This window comes from Pituophis catenifer, unplaced genomic scaffold (assembly GCF_029215685.1).
Source record: "Pituophis catenifer annectens isolate HBS135680 unplaced genomic scaffold, rPitCat1.0.hap2 SCAF_2, whole genome shotgun sequence".
Classification (NCBI taxonomy): Eukaryota; Metazoa; Chordata; class Lepidosauria; order Squamata; family Colubridae; genus Pituophis; species Pituophis catenifer.
The window spans coordinates 215,817,445-215,838,890 of NW_027256882.1; the positions used below are offsets into that span (position 1 = coordinate 215,817,445).

Genomic DNA, 21,446 nt, shown 5'->3' on the forward strand with positions numbered 1-21,446 from the left:
TTATAGCTTTTTCTGATGCAAAACACCTATATTATATTGATGTAAACACGGGCATTTACCAAAATACTCATAAGCATTGGGCAATATAATGGCAGAATCTCAAAGATGCTATGTCAGGGGTGTCAAACTTACGGCCCGCGGGCTGGATGCATCACATGCTAGCCACGCCCCCATCTGGTTTAGCGAAGGGGGAAAAAGTCTCCATATGTCACATGACGTCGCCGTGACAATGCAAGTTTGACACCCTTGTGCTATGATATGATGTCCTATATGCCTTTTATCTTTTCCTTTATTGAAGCTGTTTTATTCAGTGGAGGTTTTTGTTAACAGGACCAACTTTTGTTCTTTTAGTATAATTAAGGATGACTCCCTTGAATGTGCCTTTTCTTCTCCCTCGAAATCCCATTGAATAATCCTAATAGATGTAAATGGATGAAAGTCCAAATAACACTTAACATTTCGTATTTGTTACTGGAGTTTCATTGAGTTCCATTGGAGAATCCACTGGGATTGAGTTCCATTGAGAATCCACTGGGATTCAGTAGGTACAGGCTAATGTAAAACTTACGAGAATAGCATGAATAGTGCTAGATGTAAGAGTAGATTCGTTTCCTGACTTTGCTTTTATTAAAGATGTAGCAGTGACTTAATGGGCAAAGTCATAGCCTATCTTGAAATGTAACTAGCTCATTACGGACACATTACAGTAACTCCTTGGATTGCTAGGGAAAGTAATGATCTGATTTGACTTTGGTCTCTTAATTGCATAGGCCTTACTCCACTAAGGTACCGCTTCTCTCAAATATATCTATTATGTTCATAAAATGTTTTCAAAGTGCAGAGATAAGCAGGACCAAATTAAAAACAAAATGTGGTAGCATGGTCTTTCTTTGCTTCATGAGATTTTCGACATGATTCTCTGGAAGGTCTTAAAATTGAATTATATTTGGAATTAACATGGAAAAGAGAAGGGTCAGCTAACTAGTTAGCTTTTTTCAATTGGAATACAGCAGAATAGGCTAAGAAGTGAAGTTACCACTGCTTGTGCAATCCTGTAGAAATTAGATATATTATGTTCTAATCTGGACTTGGAAATCTGGAATTTACTAAAGGCCAGTCTTTTCTTAATTCAGTCAGGATAAAGATAAAGGCAAAGGTTCCCCTCGCACATATGTCTAGTTGTTTCCGACTCTAGATGGTGGTGCTCATCTCCATTTCAAAGCCGAAGAGCCAGCGCTAGTCCAAAGACATCTCTGTGGTCATGTGGCCAGCATGACTAAATGCCAAAAGCGCACGGAACGCTGTTACCTTCCCACCAAAGGTGGTCCCTATTTTTCTACTTGCATTTTTTACGTGCTTTCGAACTGCTCGGTTGGCAGAAGCTGGGACAAGTAACGGGAGCTGACCCTATTACGCGGCACTAGGGATTCGAACTGCTGAACTGCCAACCTTTCGATCGACAAGCTCAGCGTTTTAACCACTGAGCCACCGCGTCACTTTCAGTCAGGATAGTATTGTACAATAGATCAGGTGGGTTGTGAAGAGCTGTCAGTAGTTGTATGACCTTCCATTTAACAGGGAAATAGACCACCTTGAGCATTCCCCAGGGAAGTAAATTCTTATTTTCCTACCAATTGGTTGCCTCTGTCTTGGAGACTGTAACTGCTCTTACTTGTTTATCACATTTGTGCCTGCCGCAATCAAAAGAGGGCTCTCAGTGGATTGTGGTAATTAAGAGCAAGGCAAGGCACTCAGAATTAAAGCATTCACATTTTTAAAGTACAATAGAGGCTAAACGTAATAGGCATACATGAGGACCTTGTCATTCATTTCAAAATAAGTCTGTTTTCCCAAAATTTCTAGAAGGCTAAAGCTACGAGAGCAACCTGGATTTTAAAAGAGCAGTCTTGCTGATGTGCAGCTTAGGTATTTTGAGTGAGAAATGTTTGTCCAATGAACATTTATTAAATAAATTAAAATTTAAAAAAATGAATTAAACATTTATTAAATAAAGATGCCTGCCTTGGGTGGGGGTATGTGTGTGTGGAGTAGAAGACCTCTGATATCCCTTCCAGCCCTATGATCCTAAATTATCCCTGTTTTTCTTGCTGTCTTTGGGATTGAAACCCCTTTATACCAGTAAAAATTTGCTTCACTTCACTTCATTCTCTTCCTTCTTCAAATTCTTAAAAATTTATATCACGATTGTGCCTTATTTTAACTTGTTCTATAGTATTTTTCCCTTCTGGAAAAATCTTTGCTTCTATTAATCTCATACATTATAACTGCAGAATGCTGTCCAGTCATTTTGTTATCTGTATGAGGCTGTTTGAAGAAATCGGAACTGGCATGAAAAATCAGGAATTTCAATGAAGAGAACAACAACTGGCAAGGTCGGGCTTCTTAGTGATGAGGTTACTGGAACAGGACTTTTGAGAGATTCAAGTCAGCTTTGATGGCTCAGCTTTTCTTCGGTTAGAATAGTTGAAGGATGTTGTTGCTGAATTCTCCAAAGCTTATTTTGCATTTCTCCCCTATTGGTTTTCATTCCATTTTATGAAAGAGTCTGTTTTAGGCATTTTTTTTCTAGAGAAATTATCAGTGGAGCTTGATGTTCTGCTTAATGGGCTACATCAGGGGTGTCAAACTCAAGGCTTGTGGGCCATAACTGGCCCATGGGGTGCTTATGTCTGGCCCTCAGAGCTGCCCTGGAAACAGCAACACTGGCCTATGGTACCTCTGCCAGCAAAAACAGAGTTCGCGAGGGCTGCACACGGCCCTCACAAGCTCCGTTTTTGCTGGCAGAGGGTTGCAGGAGGCCGTCCCAGCCAAAAACGGAGATCTGGAGCCCGTTTTCGCTGGCAGAGCACACAGGCCACCACAGGCACCCCCCGACGAGTGATGTCAAGCTGGCCATGCCCACCCCGGCCTGCTGAAGTCAAACACAACCCTGATGCACCCCTCAATGAAATTGAGTTTGACACCCCTGAGTTACATAAGTGTTGTCTGAATATAGTCTTTCAATGTATGATAACCCTTTCAGTTGACTATAGCCTTCCAACTCTTGTTTTAAAAGAGTTGGGAGATCAGCCCTTAATTAGAGTAGTCTATCCTAGATTGATAGACAAATGACATAATGTAATGTACAGAATTGTCCCTTTCCTTCAAAAGATTCTGCTTAGGGGTTAATCCTCTGAAAATGATGGCCATCTTACATTCTCTGGTTGAAGGATGGCAGTGATTGATCTTCCCCAAAGATTTACCAAGCAAATCTTTTGCCATAAGTTGCAAAGTCCAAGAATCAAAAATCATGACCGTTCTCCTACATTGTTCTAATGCATACTAATTTCTGTGCTTCCTTCATTGGACTCATTAACCCCTTGTATGGCAGCTAGGGATAAATAAGGCAGAATAATCTCCTATTTTTCATGAAGTACCTTATGCCTTCAGCATAAGAATTTGGATTTTTATAATACATCTAGTTCCTTCTGCTTTTGGGGTGGGAAAATAAAGCACAATGACAGAACAATTACAATCACACATATTCTAGGTCTATGTCGTTTCAGTTAAAAAAGGATTGGGATAACAGAACTTGAACCAACCTTGGATGATCACTTCTCTAATAGAGTAACTAGCCTTGGTAGATCGTAAATCAGTTCAAGATAACTTTGTGTGTTCGCATGTTTTTTTTTAATTTAAATTTGATTTATATGCCGCCCTTCTCCGGAGACTCGGGGTGGCTTACAATGTGCTAAGCAATAGCCTTCATCCTTTTGTATATTTATACAAAGTCAGCTTATTGCCCCCACAACTGGGTCCTCAATTTACCTACCTTAGAAAGGATGGAAGGCTGAGTCAACCTTGAGCCTGGCGAGATTCGAACCTGCAGTAATTGCAGGCAGCTGGTCTTAATAACAGGGTGCTTTAGACCACTGTACTACCAAGGCTCTTGGTTAGCATCTTAGAGCCGTGATGGCGAACCTATGGCACGTGTGCCACAGGTGGCACGCAGAGCCATATTGGTGGGCACGTGAGCTCAGGTCCTCCGCGCATACGCGCACTGGCCAGCTGATTTTCAGGCCTTCTGGGCCCACTGGAAGTCGGGAAACAGGCTGTTTCTGGCCTCCGGAGGGCCTTCAGGGTGTGGGGAAGGCTGTTTTCGCCCTCCTCAGGCTCCTAGAAAGGCTCTGGAACCTGGGGAGGGAGAAAAATGGGCCTACCAGGCCCACCGTGCCATCGTGTGCCAAAAGCGGGGGGAGTTCGAGGGGGATGGGGCACATTGAGTTATAGGTGTGAGCACGCGCACGCACAACCCCCTGCGCTCCCCCCGCTTTTGGCACGCGATGGCAAAAAGGTTAGCCATCACTGTCTCAGAGCAATGTGTTATGATTTGAATCTTAAGTCTTGGGAGTCCGTGGCCACAAAAGTTATGTAAAAGAGAGTCTGTAGTGAAGGAAAGGTTGAGAACCACTGATCAAAAGCAATAGTTCTCAAACATTTTAGTCTCGATACGTAATAGAAATTAAAACAGCAAATCTTTTTAAAAATTGACTTCATGGAGGCCCTGAAATGATCTTGGGGTTCTCAATGGTCCCTAGAGCATATTTTAAGAACTGCTGAACTACAGAATAATATCTATAGTATATTATTAGTCTCTCATTGTCTGCTACAGTGTTGGTGTGTCTTAAATTTTTCATTACTAACTGGAAACATTTGAACCAAGGTTAAAAATAAAAATAAAAAGCTATAGTAGCACAAGATGGAAGGAAATGCTGTAATACTGCCAATAGTTTTTCTATACTTATCTGCGGACTTTTCTTTTCTCTTAAGTGAATATTGAATGACAGATTAAGTGATTTTAATTATAGGAAGGCAGAGAGGAAGCTGTTTAAAAAAGAAATGCAGGGTGACCCTTAAAATCCTTCATATCTTAATACCAAGCTTTTTGTCACTTGATGATAACTTCAGTAAACATATATTTTTCTTTTGAAATATTTAAAATAGCATCCCAAACAATTCCCAGGTATAAGTGTTCCAGCAAGAACAGAGAACACTTAAATATCAACTTTCCTTAAATAGCTTCATGTTCATCCCAAGTCACCAGAATAGTAACAGATTTAAAGGCATAGTCCTATTTCCCTCACCAACTGTTAAGTTGTAAATTAGTATTCCATGCTCTTTATAGTGGTAAAAATAGTTTATAACAATTGTTGTTACTTTATCAAATCTGTACATTTTTTTCTACATTTCTCTCAAATTTAGTAAATATCTTACCTATAGTCAAAGAGAGATAAAGATGTTCTTGGCTATTTGCTACTTCAAATACATCAGTTCATTAATGTCAAACATTTATGTGGCTACCTGTCTTAAATAGTTAATTCTACACAGTGAAGAACCCATTTGCAAACAGCAACATAAAAGAACCCAATAACCAATGCTAATATATTCCAGAAAGAGGACGGAAACCCTAAGGCACCGTATAACAAGCTTATAAACCAGACACACTTATATTGGGGTTTAATATAAGGCCTGGTGAGAAAGGTCTTAACAGCCTTCCATAGGGCTGGTACCATATTTCCTTGAAATGGGCTTAGAATCCAAACCATATTTTTAAAAAGTGGTATTGCTATTGAAACAATCATTGACTAGACCAGGGGTGTCAAACTCAAAAGAAACGGCAAAGGACCGGCCTACAGTGCTTCTGCCAGTGCGGCCCTCCCGAGCTCTGTTTTCACTGGTAGAGGGCTGCAGGAAGCCGTGGCAGCCAAAAACGGAGCTCGGGAACCCGTTTTCTCTGGCAGAGTGCTCGGGCCGCCACAGGCGACCCCGACAGGAGTGACTTCAAGCTGGCCATGACCACCCTGGCCACACCCACCCGGGCCTCCTGAGGTCAAACCCAATGCTGCTGCAGTCCTCAATGAAATCGAGTTTGACACCCTTGGACTAGACTCTCATGCATATCATGCACAACTTGTGTTCTCGGGGTTAAGCCAGAACGTTGGCTAATGAGTTGTAGTTTTTAATGGGATAAAAAAGGGAAATTATACATGGGAAACATTGATATGGACTGTATTTAATGCAAGTTGGCTCACTTTTAAATTATATCAGATTTAATTTTGCACTGGCCACCCATTGACATACACACGCTACTCTTAAATATAAGGAGGCTTAGATAGCTAGTAAAGTTACTAATGAAAATACAGCTCCAACTCTGCATATTTTTTCTTGACTTTTTCCTATAAGTAGTAACACAAAGATGATCAATAGTGGCAAAACATCAGAAGGTTATTAGTAGAAAATAAAGTGCAGCCACTTAACCTCTCCTTTCCAAATATAATTTCATGTAGAAGAAGGAGTCGCAGAAAGTAGAGGTAGAGTCAAGAGAGGAATCAGTCTGTTACGCTTCCACAAACGGTCTAAGTCCAACTCCTCTTGAATTCCTTTATCCAGCACCAATTTAGTGCTGAGTTGACTAGATTTTCTTGTATAGGCATGAGCAATAAAGCAGCTTAACTGGAACTTAACATGTTATCCTGACTCATCACATCTGACATTTCATGAACAAGGCATGATGATTGTATAATGAAAAACTTTATTTCAGTGAATAACTGTTCATTTTGGAAGACAGGATCATTCCTTTGTTCAAACACCATATAATAACTTAAGTAATAGATTAATAATAGCTTCATTGATTTTTACCATATCATAGTATTGCATTATAATTTTCTGAGTGGATTTTCTAAAAGTTGTTAATGTAAGTATGGATAGTTCAGTGGCTAGAATATTTAAAAAATTCTAAGAAATGCAGTTTTGTTTTAAAAAAAAATTTAAACATCCATCCTTAAAGATATTAATAAAGAAGAAGATTTGCTTTCAGCCTTTCTTTAAAAACCAGTTAGACTCTTAATGTTATTTTGGTTTCTGACTATAACTTTTCATGTTGGATGTACTAAAGTCAGAAACTTGAATGCTTTTTAATTTAAATCGAAAAGAGGAGTATGATTAGCTTGGTTTTTATGTTTTTATTAGGAAAAGGTTTTGCTTTCTAAGCTTAGAAGAAGCATAGGAAGATTACATGAAGGACTCAAGACAGAATTGACCATTGGACATTTGAGAAACATGACTGGTGGCGACATCAGTTTTTCCTTGACCTCACTACATTTACACTGTTATTTTCTTAATTTGTATTTCCTTTGGGAATGTCATTTATTCATAGAAGAAGCATGGAAGCAGGAAGATAGTTGGATCATTCTACTAACTTACTTCTTGCTTGTAGATTTTTAACGCCTTGATTCTGTGCATCTGTGGGTCGTATCCAGATTGTTTTCTGCTTACCCTTAAACAGGGTGGATAAGAATCTATGATTTTTTTAAAAAATAAATTAAAAAATCAGATTTTTTTTATTTAAATCAGATTTTTTTAAATTTTTATTGAATTTATTTTAATAAAATGCTTTTGGAGTAAAAATCTATCTAAAGATAGTTTTCTATTTAAGATACATTAATAATTTAGTTTATTCAGCATGAAATGGAGCTTAGTTATGTAGCATGAGGCTGTATATTCTTCAATATTGGGAATGTCGGTGAGTCAACAGCAGGTCAGAGGAAGAGCTGCTGCGGGACAGGGATGACAGTTGCTCTTTAAAAATTATGATTTAAATCGAGTTGTTTTAAATCAAGCCTTTTTACTAGTGATTTAAATCATGATTTAAATTGTGATTTAAATCGATTTAAATCAAATCTACCCTGCCTTAGAGTAAAAATTCATTGCCTTAGACATTAACACAATACTAAGAGGTGTTCTAAGATGTACATAACTTTGTTGGATTCAGTAGTTCAATTTCAAAGTCTTGTTTATGAAGGTGACAATTCAGCATTAAAGTTCAAATAGTTTGCCAATGGTGACTTTAGCCATGTCTGAACTTTTATATTGTGTTCAAATTCTGGTGTACAGCAATCATGTTTGACTCATGACAGCTGACATTCCTAGTGATGTCCCTATCTTTTAGTTGTCAAAGTTTGATATTTTTATAATTATTACTCTGAAATAATTGGCATGAGGTTGTATATAATGTGGCGCACATATTCACAAATGAACATATGTCAGATAACTTGTGCATGTACAGGTTTTTTCTTAAAAAAGTGAAAGTCTAGAAGTGGTGAGCAGAGGTGCTGAATTATCCTTCTGTCCTTGAAATGTAAAACTGAAGAAACAAGGTTTTGCATTTTCATAGGTAATTCAGATCTAATTTGAGACATCTGATTTTTGTCTCTTCAGGAAATCCTTATTCCATTTTTGTCTTGCAAAATAGAAACTAAATGTCCTCAGTATGAAACTGCTATAGAATTATCTGATCCCTTGTGGAAATATCCTCTACTCAGTTGCTTTCACTTCCTTTGTTTTTTGGGTAGCGAAATCTGGATTTGGGGTCTTTCTTGTAATACTTAGTGCCTTGTAGATTACATATCCTGCACTTTTTTTAATTAACTGAATAAATCTTTTTTTTTTCCTTCCTGGGTTGTTATACTCTTTTGTAAACTAATCTGACATTATAAAAATTGGTTTTTACTAATGGCATTTGCCTGTCATTGCCAAGGTTGATTTTTAGGCCTTAGCAATTTTGTAAAGCCCCTTCAGGAATATTTGAACTACATCATAACAGTAACTTCAGTATGACCTTATGAATTTTTAAATTTGAGTTTAGCTTGTAGGAATAGCTGTACGGTCTGCTGCTATGCTGAACAAGGAACTGTTAATGACATTAATTCAGTTTTTCTCTTAATGCCTCCATCTTATCTAGACCAGCGGTCCCCCAACCTTTTTGACTGCACAGACCGGGGGGGGGGTGAAGGTGGTAGGTTCATGTGCTCAACCTAATTCTGTGCATGTGTAAATGAAGCTTTGCACACTCCCTCACTGCTTGCATGGTCCAGTTCCCAATGGGCCACTGGCCTGGGGGTGGGGGAACCCTGATTTAGATAACTTTTCACTGGGTTGGACAGTGTAAATAGTTCTGTGGAATTTCCTAAACATTAGAACGCTGTTCAAAAATATGGTTCCAATACCATGTTTCCCCGAAAATAACACTCTTATATTTTTTGAACCCCGAAATAAGCGCTTGGCCTTATTTTTAGGGAGGTCTTATTATTTTGGGGTATGTAGAGCAAGATGGGGCTCCTCTTGCCATCTTACCTGATTTCCAGCTCTGCGTTTAAATATTTTTGGGGAGGGCTTATTTTCAGGGGGAGGCTTATTTTAGCGCATGCACTCAGAAATCCGATTGGGCTTATTATCAGGGGATGTCTTATTTTCAGGGAAACGGTATTATTAACATCCCTTTGCCTATTATCATTTACCTGTGTTTTATTGTTTTTATAATAATTATAATAATTGGTGTTTGTGTCAGGCACGAAGGATCAGGACCATAGTAAATTGCTGTTCAAAAGATTTATTGCTAAAGCCTATACACAAGAATCTAATCAACTAAAATCCAGGATTAAATTGGTGCCAAATAAGGGTCAACAGAATTTAAGAGGGGCTGGATTAAGGTCATTTGTGTGAACGTAACAACTCTAAACTGATGACACACTTAACTCTATCCCCAGCTCTGCCTACTCACCTCTTATAATTTGCTAACTATTGGTTTTTAACTTTGTAGCAGACAACCCAAATTCATATGTTTTGTGAGATGGGCATCTATAATTTTTTTTTAAAAAAAACCATGATTAAGAGATTGCTTTGATCTGTAGCAGCAGTACTTATTACAGTTGCACTGTAAGCTGATCTTTGTACTGTCACTTCAAAATTACTAAACCTTCTGAAATGTAGTAGCTATGTCATGTCACAATTTTTAGCTAGTAGGCATAATGGACTCTGAGCTTCCATTATAACATATCACTTTATCACAGCTATAGCTTTTAGGAGTAAATCTCATTACTATAATTCTCTAAGAATAGATTCCACTTTGTATAATACCCATATTTTAACATTTATTTTTATTGTCTATCATATTTTGTTTAATTGATATGAGAACCACCTTGCTGAATAATTTATGTAAGCAAAGAATACACAAACTAAATGAGTTATCGCAAAGTCAAGACTATGATAAAATGCATCTTGCAGGAAAAAGGAAAAACACATTAGAAATCTCTTATTAATAGGTAAGATAGAAATAGAATGATGTAATAGAAATAATAAGATCTAAACATATTGGGTAAGATGGTTTAAATTTAAATTAAGGGGAGTTTAAATTTTTCATCAGTGATGCTGTACTTAAGCGACAGTATCTAGAGAAGCTTAATCAACGGAGGTGCTAATCTCCTTCCCAGACAGTATTCGTTGGTCAACGTGAAATAGACAAATCTATTTTAATACGTTGTTTTATTAGGAAAGATAGAGATTATCTTGATGAATCATGAGATTCAATCATAGAATAAACACTGCATCTTGCAGGCCCAAAATATAATACAAGCAGTTAGATTGAGATCAAGAAAATTATGTATTTGATGAAAAACAACTAGGATATTTCTGAGCAGATAATAAGGGTGGTCTTGGAAGCTCTTGTATGTACTATCTTTATAGAGATGGTAGATTTTACTGAGGTTGTCAGGAGTAGATGAAACTGCATTTGTGCAACATTACTATTTTATTTGTTCCAATTGACATAAGATGACAAAATGGTTGCTAGATGCCCTTTTTAATGTTTTGAAACCTTAACTAAAGGAAGGCATTTCATGCTCAGATTGCATATTGGCGGGCGATACGTAACTAATGTTTCAATCTTCTAAAGACTTGCAAATATTTTGTGTCAACTCTTGGAAAGTTGTCTTCATTTCCAAAGGGTCATCACAGGTCCACCTTGGTTTTCTAATAGCTATGTTACTATTCAGGTTATTTTGATCTAAATAAAACATTTTATGGAAGGGCCTGACCATCTAGTCTAGACAAGATGAAGCAATCATTTTCCTTCAGGTTCCCATACTTCTGTTATCTGTTTCATTTAGTAGCCTTATACTTTGCCTCATTCATATTGCTCAGAGTAAGCAGTGCACCAACTCTGGAGTAGTTTTCCAGTTACATACAGAAAAACAGGAGAACTGGCTTCCCCATAACATTTTGTGTTTCATGAACAAATCCATCCTTTACCATGGTCAACTGAGGGCTTATTCTACTGTGCTTTGAGACAGTGTTATTTGGGAAAAAGAACAGGACCAATTCAGGAATGCTAACAGAACAGTGAAATGTCTTTCTTTATAAAGTGTGCTTGGGTTTACCAGTTCTAGGCTTTAATCTTAGATTAATCTATTAGATATTTGTATTTTCCTTTCTACTTTGGATTATTTTTAATGTTCTTCTGATTTTTAAATCTGTATACCTCTGTATTTTTTTTTTTTAATGATTAGACGTACTTACCGTATTTTTTGGAGTATAAGACGCACTTTTTTCCCTCCTAAAAGAGGCTGAAAATTTGGCTGCGTCTTATACTCCAAATGTAGCTTTTTTGAAGCTTTTTTTCAGCCCTAATGAGGCACTAGCAAGTGAAGCGATCTCAGCTTCCCTGCTTTGCCTGCTCTCAACTGTGAAGCTTTTTTTTCCAGTCTTAACAGGTGCTAGCAGTGAAACGCTTTGCCTGCTCCCTCCGACTCTCAGCTGTGAAGGTTTTTTTTCAGCCCTAACGAGGCACTAGGGAGTGAAGCAATCTCCGTGGTTTGCCTGCTTTTCTCATTGCTTCTCTCTCCAAAGATCAGTTGTGCTTTAGAAGCTGTTTTTTATCCCCAAGCAGGGGATAAAAACCAACAAACGAATGTGCTGAAGCTGACCAGACTAAGGATGCTAGCCAGATGAATACCTGGTAGACAGATTTTTTTTTTTTCCTATTTTCCTCCACAAAAACTAAGCTGTGTCTTATACTCCGGTACATCTTATACTCTGAAAAATATGGTACATAGCCATCACTCTGCTCCTTTTCAGAGTAAGCAATATCATGTAAAGCACACAAAAAGTGTAAAAAATAATAGCCGAATTAAAAGCATGAGACAGAGGATGGGAGAGACGAAAGTGCAGCTAAATCAAATGTATACCTTTTAGTGTATTTCTCAGTGCCTATTTGTTAGACTTACATGGTTACCAAATCAGAAAGATACAAGAAGATGTTTTTGTATGTTTTTGGAGCCCACCATTATTTTTACCACATCCGTACCTTGCTTCATCTATTGGCTTTGTTCTTTAAACAATTCACAGGCATATTTTTGAAAATCCATCATTTTCATCCATTTACGATTGTCTCCATCTTCCCCTTCCTTTCAACCCAGTCATTCTTCCTTTGTATATTTGTTTGCAATATGATCCTCATTCTGTGTAATCAAAAATGCAATGAAGAACCGAGGAGATTATCCTAGATTTTTGTTTAATTCCCTGCTCAGAATCAAACCATTGGCTAAACATAATAGGTATTCTCACAAACGTTCTTCTTGCATCCAGAAACTCCATATTAATGCAAGGCATTTTGCAACTGAAGCCTGTTTACTTTATCATACGCTTTCTTTAACATGTTCAAATATTTCCCTGCTGAAAAGCAAAACAGTCTAGAGCTAGACAAACATCCGGCCTGTAATAAGGTCACACTGCATTTCCCCGGTTTTGCTTGTTAGCAGTTCTCATATTGTCATCTGTGAATCAGAAGTCTCTTGGGTCCCTTCTGAGGCATACTTAACTATAATTATTTTTGGCTGTTTTTTGTAATTATTTCTTCCTCTGTGTGTGTATCCTATACTACTTGTCCTGCATCTTTATTTTCAGCCTGAATATATGGGGAAATAAGCCTCCCTGTGTAAAATGTATGAATAGTTCTTGGCTTACAACAGTTCATTTAGTGACTGTGCAAAGTTACAACGGCACTGAAAAAAGTGATACGACCATTTTTCACACAACTGTTGCAGCATCTCCATGGTCACATGATCAGAATTCAGATGCTTGACAACTGACTCACATTTATGATGAATGCTGAGTCATGTAATCCCCTTTTGCGACTTTCTGAAAAGCAAAGTCAATTGGGAAGCCAGATTCACTTAACAACCGTGTTACTAACGTAACAACTGCTGTGATTCACTTAACAACTGTGGCAAGACCATTGTAAAATGGGGCAAAATTCACTTAACAACTGTCTCGCTTAGCAACAGTAATGTTGGGCTCAATTATGGTCATAAGTCGAGGACCAGTTTACCTAATACCTAAGTGTGCGTAGGGGCTTCCTTCACCATGAGTTGGGGGAGGATGTAAATCCTGTTCAATAAATTATTAAATTTATTTCTGTTTCTATTTTGCTTGTAGCAAGCTATTGAAATGGTTATTTGAGGTTTTTCTACTTGTATAGATTCTTTAGGAACTTGTCAAGCCAGCTGCTGAGGAGAATGTATCAGCTTTCTGTCAGCGTAGTTCTAATTTTGATCTGTTTCAGTAATATGGCATGTGTTCAGTTCACACAAAAATTGATGACTCACTTCTAAAATATCTGCCCCTTGTTGATCTTCCAAGGTTTAATCATCAGAGTAATGAAATCTGGGAGTCCAAGGACCCAATATTTTATTCTTTCAAGAACCTCCAGTGTCACTGATACCTTGATGTATCAACAGCTTCCTTGTTTTAATGCTTTGATGTCTGCCTGGAGCTTGTATTATGGATTGTATTCTTGCTTTGTTGTTTCCTTAATTGAATTCTGCTTACAACACCTACTATTCTCTTGGATATTATATCTTTGCTGTTATTACTTATCATTAGACAATGCATATGCTTGTTATTTTTTAGATTATAGCTTTTGTTTCTGCTTTCTATACATTATTCTTGCATCTTATTTACATATTGTGCCATCTTTTTTCAATTATAGGTGTGAATCACATATGTCTTAATTCTGTCTGCTTATAAACAGCTTCCACCGCAGTGAGAATAGTAGTATATTGCTCCAAAGTAGAGTTCCTCTGATCCTTTAAAGATTAGCTTATTTATTATGAGGTTGCCTTTCAGTGACTATAATCCGTTTTGTTAAATCCTTGAAGCATTATCTTTTAAAAGGGAAAGGGAAGATGATTCAAAATGGAATCATAAAGTAATGAAATTACAGGTTTCTGATACCGTGTTTCCCCGAAAATAAGACAGTCCCTGATAATAAGCCCTCCCCTGAAAATAAGCCCTCCCTGAAAATATTTAACTGCATGCACAGCTGGTCCCTGCCATTTCCTGGTTAGGGTTAGGGAGACAGAGCTAGGTAAGATGGCAAGAGGAGCCCCATCTTGCTCCATGCCCCAAAATAATAAGTCCTCCCTGAAAATAAGGCCATGCACTTATTTTGGGGTTCAAAAAATATATAAGACAGGGTCTTATTTTGGGGGAAACACGGTAATATTATTTAATGGTTTGCTTGTGCCTAGGTGGTCTGTAATTTTCCTTTATTGAGAAGATTGAAAGTTGAGTTCACACATCTGAAAGTTTCCAGATCAGAAAGATTTCAAAAACTCTAACATTCTGTGTTAGCATTCTCTTCTGTGTGAATATGTTTTCATAGGTTATTTAGAAAACTGCAGGGATTATTAAAAAGGATAAAACAGCAACTTTACTAGATACTATTTTATTCAAGCATTGGGTTTTGGTTTAGCAAAGTCCATATTTTCCCCATTAAGTTCTATGCAGGCTTTCGGATATTTTCTGAGATGTTTTTGGGAGGTTTATATATCCCTCACGAAACATCTAAAACATAGAGTAGGAGTCGATGAATCCTTTGTAGAAGAGGCCTAAGTAGCTAGACAATGCTAGATGCCCAGAGTAGCTCTTTGCTTCCTGAGGTGATGCAGAAATATAATGCAATTTGTTTGTACCTAGGATTGTTGAGTTTTCTTTCATGAATCTTTCCTTAGCTTGCTTTAGTTTACTCTGCCTTTGATTTATACTTAAATGTATTATTCTTGTCTGCCACCATTTGTTGGAAATGTAGAATGCAAATCTAAAAACCATATGTTTTATCAAACTTCATGATACAGAAATAGCCTTGTTTCAGTAATTTCTGCAGGTTTTCAGTCATGGTACTTTTCCTTTATGGATGGTGGCTTAGTGGCTAAGATGTTGAGCTTGTCGATTGAAAGGTCGGCAGTTCAGCAGTTCGAATCCCCAGTGCCACATAACAGGGTGAGCTCCCATTACTTGTCCCAGCTTCAGCCAACCTAGCAGTTCGAAATCACGTAAAAAATGCAAGTAGAAAAATAGGGACCACATTTGGTGGGAAGGTAACAGCGTTCCGTGCGCCTTTGGCATTTAATCATGCCGGCCACATGACCATGGAGATGTCTTCGGACAGCGTTGGCTCTTTGGCTTTGAAACAGAGATGAGCACTGCCCCCTAGAGTCGGGAACGACTAGCACATATGTGCAAGGGGAACCTTTACCTTTACTTTACTTTTACTTTTCACGGAATCAAATATGACTTTGTTCACAACTTGCAGAATTTCTCAGAGCTAGCAATGTTTACTTTATTTTTAAAGGACCAAAACTTTATGAGGAATCTAGTTTACTCGAACATATTCATGATTTCACCTACTATCCCATGAAATTCTGGGCATTTTGAAATGAAATCATTTTTAAAGTTGTTACTTTGTCCCTATGAAATTATGTGAAATTGTGTAATTTTAAGAATGACTTTCCTATTAAGTGATCCATGTGAAAATAGTGAGATTTTGTGCCACTGCAGTTTATTGAGATTCAACTTCAGCCATTGCAGAAGATGTTAGATTTGATCTCTATATAGTAGCAGTTTTTGCTCTACATGCTGACTTGGAAGTGTGATTGCTTTGTGATTGTTATTCTTTGTTACTTTCAAGCAGCTTTTTTAATTTTACCCTGATTTTTTGGGGTCTATGACCATACAGCAAACAAAATCAATAATGTGATATTGCCCACTACTTGAAAAAGTTTGCTGATTCTTGCTATTAAAATATTTTATCTGCCTTTTCTAATGGATTGTGTTTCATCACTCACAAAATTTAGATATAGATAGTCCCTGATTTATGACCACAATTGAGTCCAAATTTTCTATTGTTAAGTGGGTTTTGCCCCATTTTATGACCTTTCTTTTCACAGTTGTTAAGTGAATCACTTCAATTGATTAGTTAGTAGCCCAGTTGTTAAGTAAATCTGGCTTCCCCATTGATTTTGCTTGTCAGAAGGTTGCAAAAGGGGATCACATGATCTTGGGACACAGCATTGATCATAAATATGAACCAGCTGCTAAGCATCTCAATTTTGATCACATGATCGTGGGGATGCTATACAGGTCGTAACTGTGAAAAATGGTCATAAGTCACATTTTTCAGTGCTGTCATAACTTTGAACGATCACTAAATGAACTATTGTAAGTCGAGGACTACCTCTACTGGCTATATTCCTGATCTGTTTGTCTATGGCGGTAGGGGTCTCTGGTCCTCAGAATCGGAATGGGACAACTTGCCACTACCAACTCACGTTGGTCAATTCACTGTGAGACAACTTGCCATGGCCAACTCACCTGGGGGACACCTCACTGCAGGACAATTTAACAATTCAATTTAATTATTTAAAATAAATAAAAACTTATTTTAATTTTTGTCATTCACATTTCATTTGGTCCCTCCTTTTGCAGCCTTTCTTTAATTATTCTATTCCACCATTTCTTTGATATTAGTGTAACTCTTCTCCCATGGCGAGTTGGCCATGGCAAGTTGTCTTGGAGCAAGTTGACCATGGCAAGTTGGCCGTGGTGAGTTGGCCACAGCAAGTTGGCCGTGGTGAGTTGTCATAGACCCCTCAGAATCTTCTTATAGGCAGGAGGTGAAATAGTGTTCTTTTTTTGTCAGTCCTTTTCTTGGTTTGTTGATAGCTACTGCTTCAGCAAATTCTGGATAGCAAATTATGGATTTTGGATGAATTGGAAGAATGAAAAATAGAAATATAACCAATATCTTAACTTGTTCATAAACACACTTACTAACTGTTAAATATAACACTATAGTTAACATCTTTTAAATGTGTTTTCATTTTTTCCTGTCTCAATTGAGCGTGCTCCCCAAATTGTTGAAGTTGTTTTTTCTCACATAGTACCTTTAAATGGTTTTTTATTAATACAGAATTCAAACGCGAATGTGAGTTCTTTATGTACTCATGTAACTTTTTTTTCTTATCTTTTCTTAATCTCCAGGACAGAGTTTGGGATATGGATTTGTGAATTACATTGACCCTAAGGATGCTGAAAAGGCAATCAATACTCTGAACGGATTGAGACTTCAAACCAAAACTATAAAAGTATGTAAACCTTTGCGATTAAAATTAATGCTAGAATAAAATAGCTTGAGTAACCTGTCCTGTGTATTTCCAGAAGCTATATAGTTTGGGAACTAATTATAATTTGTTCACAAATTATTGCCTTTGTTTGCTGGAGCTTACACAGGTAGTTTGCATCTATTTGCAACCATATCAAAAGAAAATCCCAGTATCTATCAAGTTATGTGATACTGTATTAATATTGATAATAATATAAAACAGAAAACGACTTCCCTGATAAATGTTCCCAGCAGCTGAATTTTCCTTCTTTGAATTCCCTTGTGCATTGTCTCATGGTTTTCATAGACAGAAGAGTTCTAAATAAATTCATTTTTTGCCTTGCCTGAGGGCTGCAGGAGGCACAGCTGATTATGTCTTTGGAATAGTCATTGAAATGTGTTTGTTGCAGTGAGAGAGGTTTGGAGGTGACAAATGGGGTGCTTGGGGAGACTTCTAGCCTATGAGCCACAATTGTTCTTCACTTTCCTAAAATAATACATTGATTTTCTTGTCATTTGAGATATACTGTAGATTTTAAGTGAAAAAGGTATGGGGAGAGTTAGATCATCCTCTCATTGGTATCTGAAATCATACCCGGCTATATTTTCCTTCTTCTGAGGTAATAAATCTGGATTTTTTTGAGTTACTGCTTTTTGCACATTTTTTTTAAAAAAAGATATTGAATGAATTTGATTGGTACAATAGATTCTTTACTTAGGCAAGAGTGAATAGTGATATATCAGTGAAACATCAGATGCAAGTACAGGTGCTCCTCAACGTACAACAGTTCATTTAGTGACCATTCAAAGTTATGATGACACTGAAAAAAGTGACTTATGACCATTTTTCACACTTAAGACCTTTGCAGTATCCCCATGGTTACCTGATCAAAATTCAGATGATTGACAACTGGTTCATACTTAATGACCGTCTCTGTGTTCCTAGGTCATATGATCACCTTTTGACAAGCAAAATCAGTGGCGAAACCAGATTGACTTGTCAGCCATGCTACTAACTTATCAACTGCAATGATTCACTTAACTGTGGCAAAAAGGTCATAAAATGGAGCAAAAGCAAAACTCATTTAACAAATGTCTCAGTAACAACAGATATTTTGGGCTCAATTGTGGCTGTAATTGGAGGACTACCTGTACTCTAATCCTCATGAAAACAAAGTAAAATGCTCATTGTTCGACCAGTTCGCTCCCACAGAGAGAGTCTCCTCCGGGTGCCATCGGTCAAGTTATGTCGGCTGGCGACACCCAGGGGGAGGGCCTTCTCTGTGGGAGCCCCAGCCCTGTGGAACAAACTGCCCCCGGAAATACGTAAGATCTCCGACCTCCGGGTGTTTCGCTGCGCACTGAAGACCCTGTTGTTCCGCCAGGCCGGACTATCAACATAATACTTTTAAATTGGGGTATTTAAATTTTTTGGGGTTTTAAATCTGAGCCAATTTATTTAATTATTTTAAATTTTAATTGCTGTTTTGTCTGTGTTTTTAAATAGGCTGTACACCGCCCTGAGTCCTTCGGGAGAAGGGCGGTATAGAAATAAAATTATTATTATTGTTCAGGAATTCATGTCCTTAATGAGGCTAGCCATTTATTCCTCATTAATAATAATAATAATAATAATTTTATTTCTATACCGCCCTTCTCCCGAAGGACTCAGGGCGGTGTACAGCCTATTTAAAAACACAAACAAAACAATGATATAAAATTTAAAATAATTAAATAAATGGCTCAAATTTAAAACCCCAATAAATTTAAATACCCCAATTTAAAACTATTGTATTGATAGTCCGGCCTGGCGGAACAACAGGGTCTTCAATGCGCAGCGAAACACCCGGAGGTCAGATATCTTACGAATTTCCGGGGGCAGTTCATTCCACAGGGCTGGGGCTCCCACAGAGAAGGCCCTCCCCCTGGGCGTCGCCAGCCGACATAACTTGGCTGACGGCACCCTGAGGAGACCCTCTCTGTGGGAACGAACTGGTCGGTGGGAGGCTATTGGTGGCAGAAGACGGTCTCGGAGGTACCCGGGTCCTATGCCATGGAGCGCTTTAAAGGTGGTAACCAACACCTTGAATCGCACCCGGAAGACCACCGGGAGCCAGTGCAGCTCGCGCAGGAGGGGTGTCACATGGGCATAACGGGTTGCGCCCATAACCACCCGCGCGGGCCGCATTCTGGACCAGCTGGAGCTTCCGAGTGCTCTTCAAGGGGAGCCCCATGTAGAGAGCATTACAATAGTCCAACCGGGAAGTAACAAGGGCATGAGTGACCGTGCGCAGGGCGTCCCGATCCAGAAAGGGCTGCAACTGGCGAATCAGGCGAACCTGATAAAAGGCCCCCCTGGCCACGGCCGTCATATGCTCTTCTAAAGACAGCCGTGCATCCAGGAGGACACCCAGATTGCGAGCCCTCTCCGTGGGGGGCAAAGATTCACCCCCAATAGTCAGCGATGGCACCTGCTGACTATATCGGGGCGCCGGGAGCCACAGCCACTCGGTCTTGGAGGGGTTGAGTCTGAGCCTGTTCCTCCCCATCCAGGCCCGCACGGCCTCCAGGCAGCGGGACATCACATCAAGGGCATCGTTGGGGTGGTCTGGGGTGGAGATGTACAGCTGGGTATCGTCAGCGTACAGATGACACTTCACTCCAAAACCACGGATGATCTCACCCAGCGGCTTCACATAAATGTTGAACAGGAGGGGCGAGAGGACCGACCCTTGCGGCACTCCCCATGCGAGACGCCTCGAGGTCGACCTCTGCCCCCCTGCCAACACGAACTGCGAGCGGTCGGAGAGGAAGGAGGAGAACCACCGCAAAACGGTGCCCCCTATTCCTAACCCCCTCAACCGCTGCAGCATGATACCATGGTCGATGGTATCAAAAGCCGCTGAGAGATCTAATAGGACTAGGACAGAGGAACAACCCCTGTCCCGAGCCCTCCAGAGATCATCCACCAACGCGACCAATGCCGTTTCTGTGCTGTACCCCTGCCTGAAGCCCGACTGGTACGGGTCTAGATAGATAGCTTCATCCAGGTGCCGGGGAAGTTGTCGTGCCACCACGCTCTCAACAACCTCCGAGAAGGACACATTAAGGGAAGGCAAAATATGCCTTGAATGGGTAAAGTATACCTTAAATGTTCATAAATGGCATTTGTGTGCTCCCCATGAATCACAGCTGGTAATTAGTTATCAAGCCCTTGTCATGGTCAGTCATTCACTCCTTCGACTAGACTTTCGAGCCTCTAACCTCCGCCGCAGGGAGTCGGAACCGACCAGGTGGTTCCATCCCAGGTGCCTGATGGATCCGGATAGGTTCCCGACAGAGCTTGGGCCATTCCCTGAGGCTCTGGCTCACGACTCGGCTGAAGAACTGGTGGCCGCCTGGGATAGGAGGAGCTTTGGACCGCATCGTGCCTTTGTGGCCTCTGACTCGGTGCCGATCTCAATTGGCTCCCTGGTTTTCCGAGGAGCTGAGGGAGATGAAGTGCTGGAAAAGACGCCTGGAGAGCGATTGGAGGTCCAGCTGCTCCAAATCTGACCAAACACTAGTGAGGTCTCATATTAAGACCTACTTAGTGGCGATAAGAGCGGCAAAATCAAATTATTTTTCTGCTCTTATTGCATCTGCAGAGAACCACCCAGCAGCCCTGTTTAAGGTGACCCGCTCCCTTCTTCAATTGGGAGCGAGGGAAGACCCCTTGCAGGGTAGGGCTGAGGATTTTGTGCAATTCCTGCATGATAAAGTCACTCAGATTCGGGAAGGCTTAGACTCCAATTGGGTAGTTTCAGATGGGGTGACGGAGGTGGGTCTTGAGAATGTTATCTGGGAGGGGTTTGTCCTTGTGACTCCTGAGGACGTGGACAGGATTCTGGGTAGACTTAGCGCTGCCACATGTTTATTGGACCCATGTCCCTCCTGGTTGGTGCTGGCCTCCCGGGCGGTCACACGAGGCTGGCTCCAGGGGATTATTAACGCTTCGTTGAGTGAGGGGTTCTTCCCTCCCTCCCTAAAAGAAGCGGTGGTGAGGCCCCTCCTCAAGAAGCCTTCCTTGGACCCAGCTGTATTAGCAAACTATCGTCCAGTCTCCAACCTT

At 39.5% G+C, this 21,446-nt stretch overlaps 1 protein-coding gene across 7 annotated transcripts in view; it reads left to right on the forward strand.

The window, feature by feature from the left end:
* Positions 1–21,446, forward strand: part of ELAVL2 (ELAV like RNA binding protein 2) — an 84,624-nt gene that overhangs the window by 25,655 nt on the left and 37,523 nt on the right. For all 7 annotated transcript variants that reach the window (XM_070935521.1, XM_070935519.1, XM_070935524.1 and 4 more), the window contains one exon: positions 17,215–17,318. In XM_070935521.1, the coding sequence (XP_070791622.1) occupies positions 17,215–17,318 (104 nt within the window). The remainder of the gene's footprint in view (positions 1–17,214; positions 17,319–21,446) is intronic.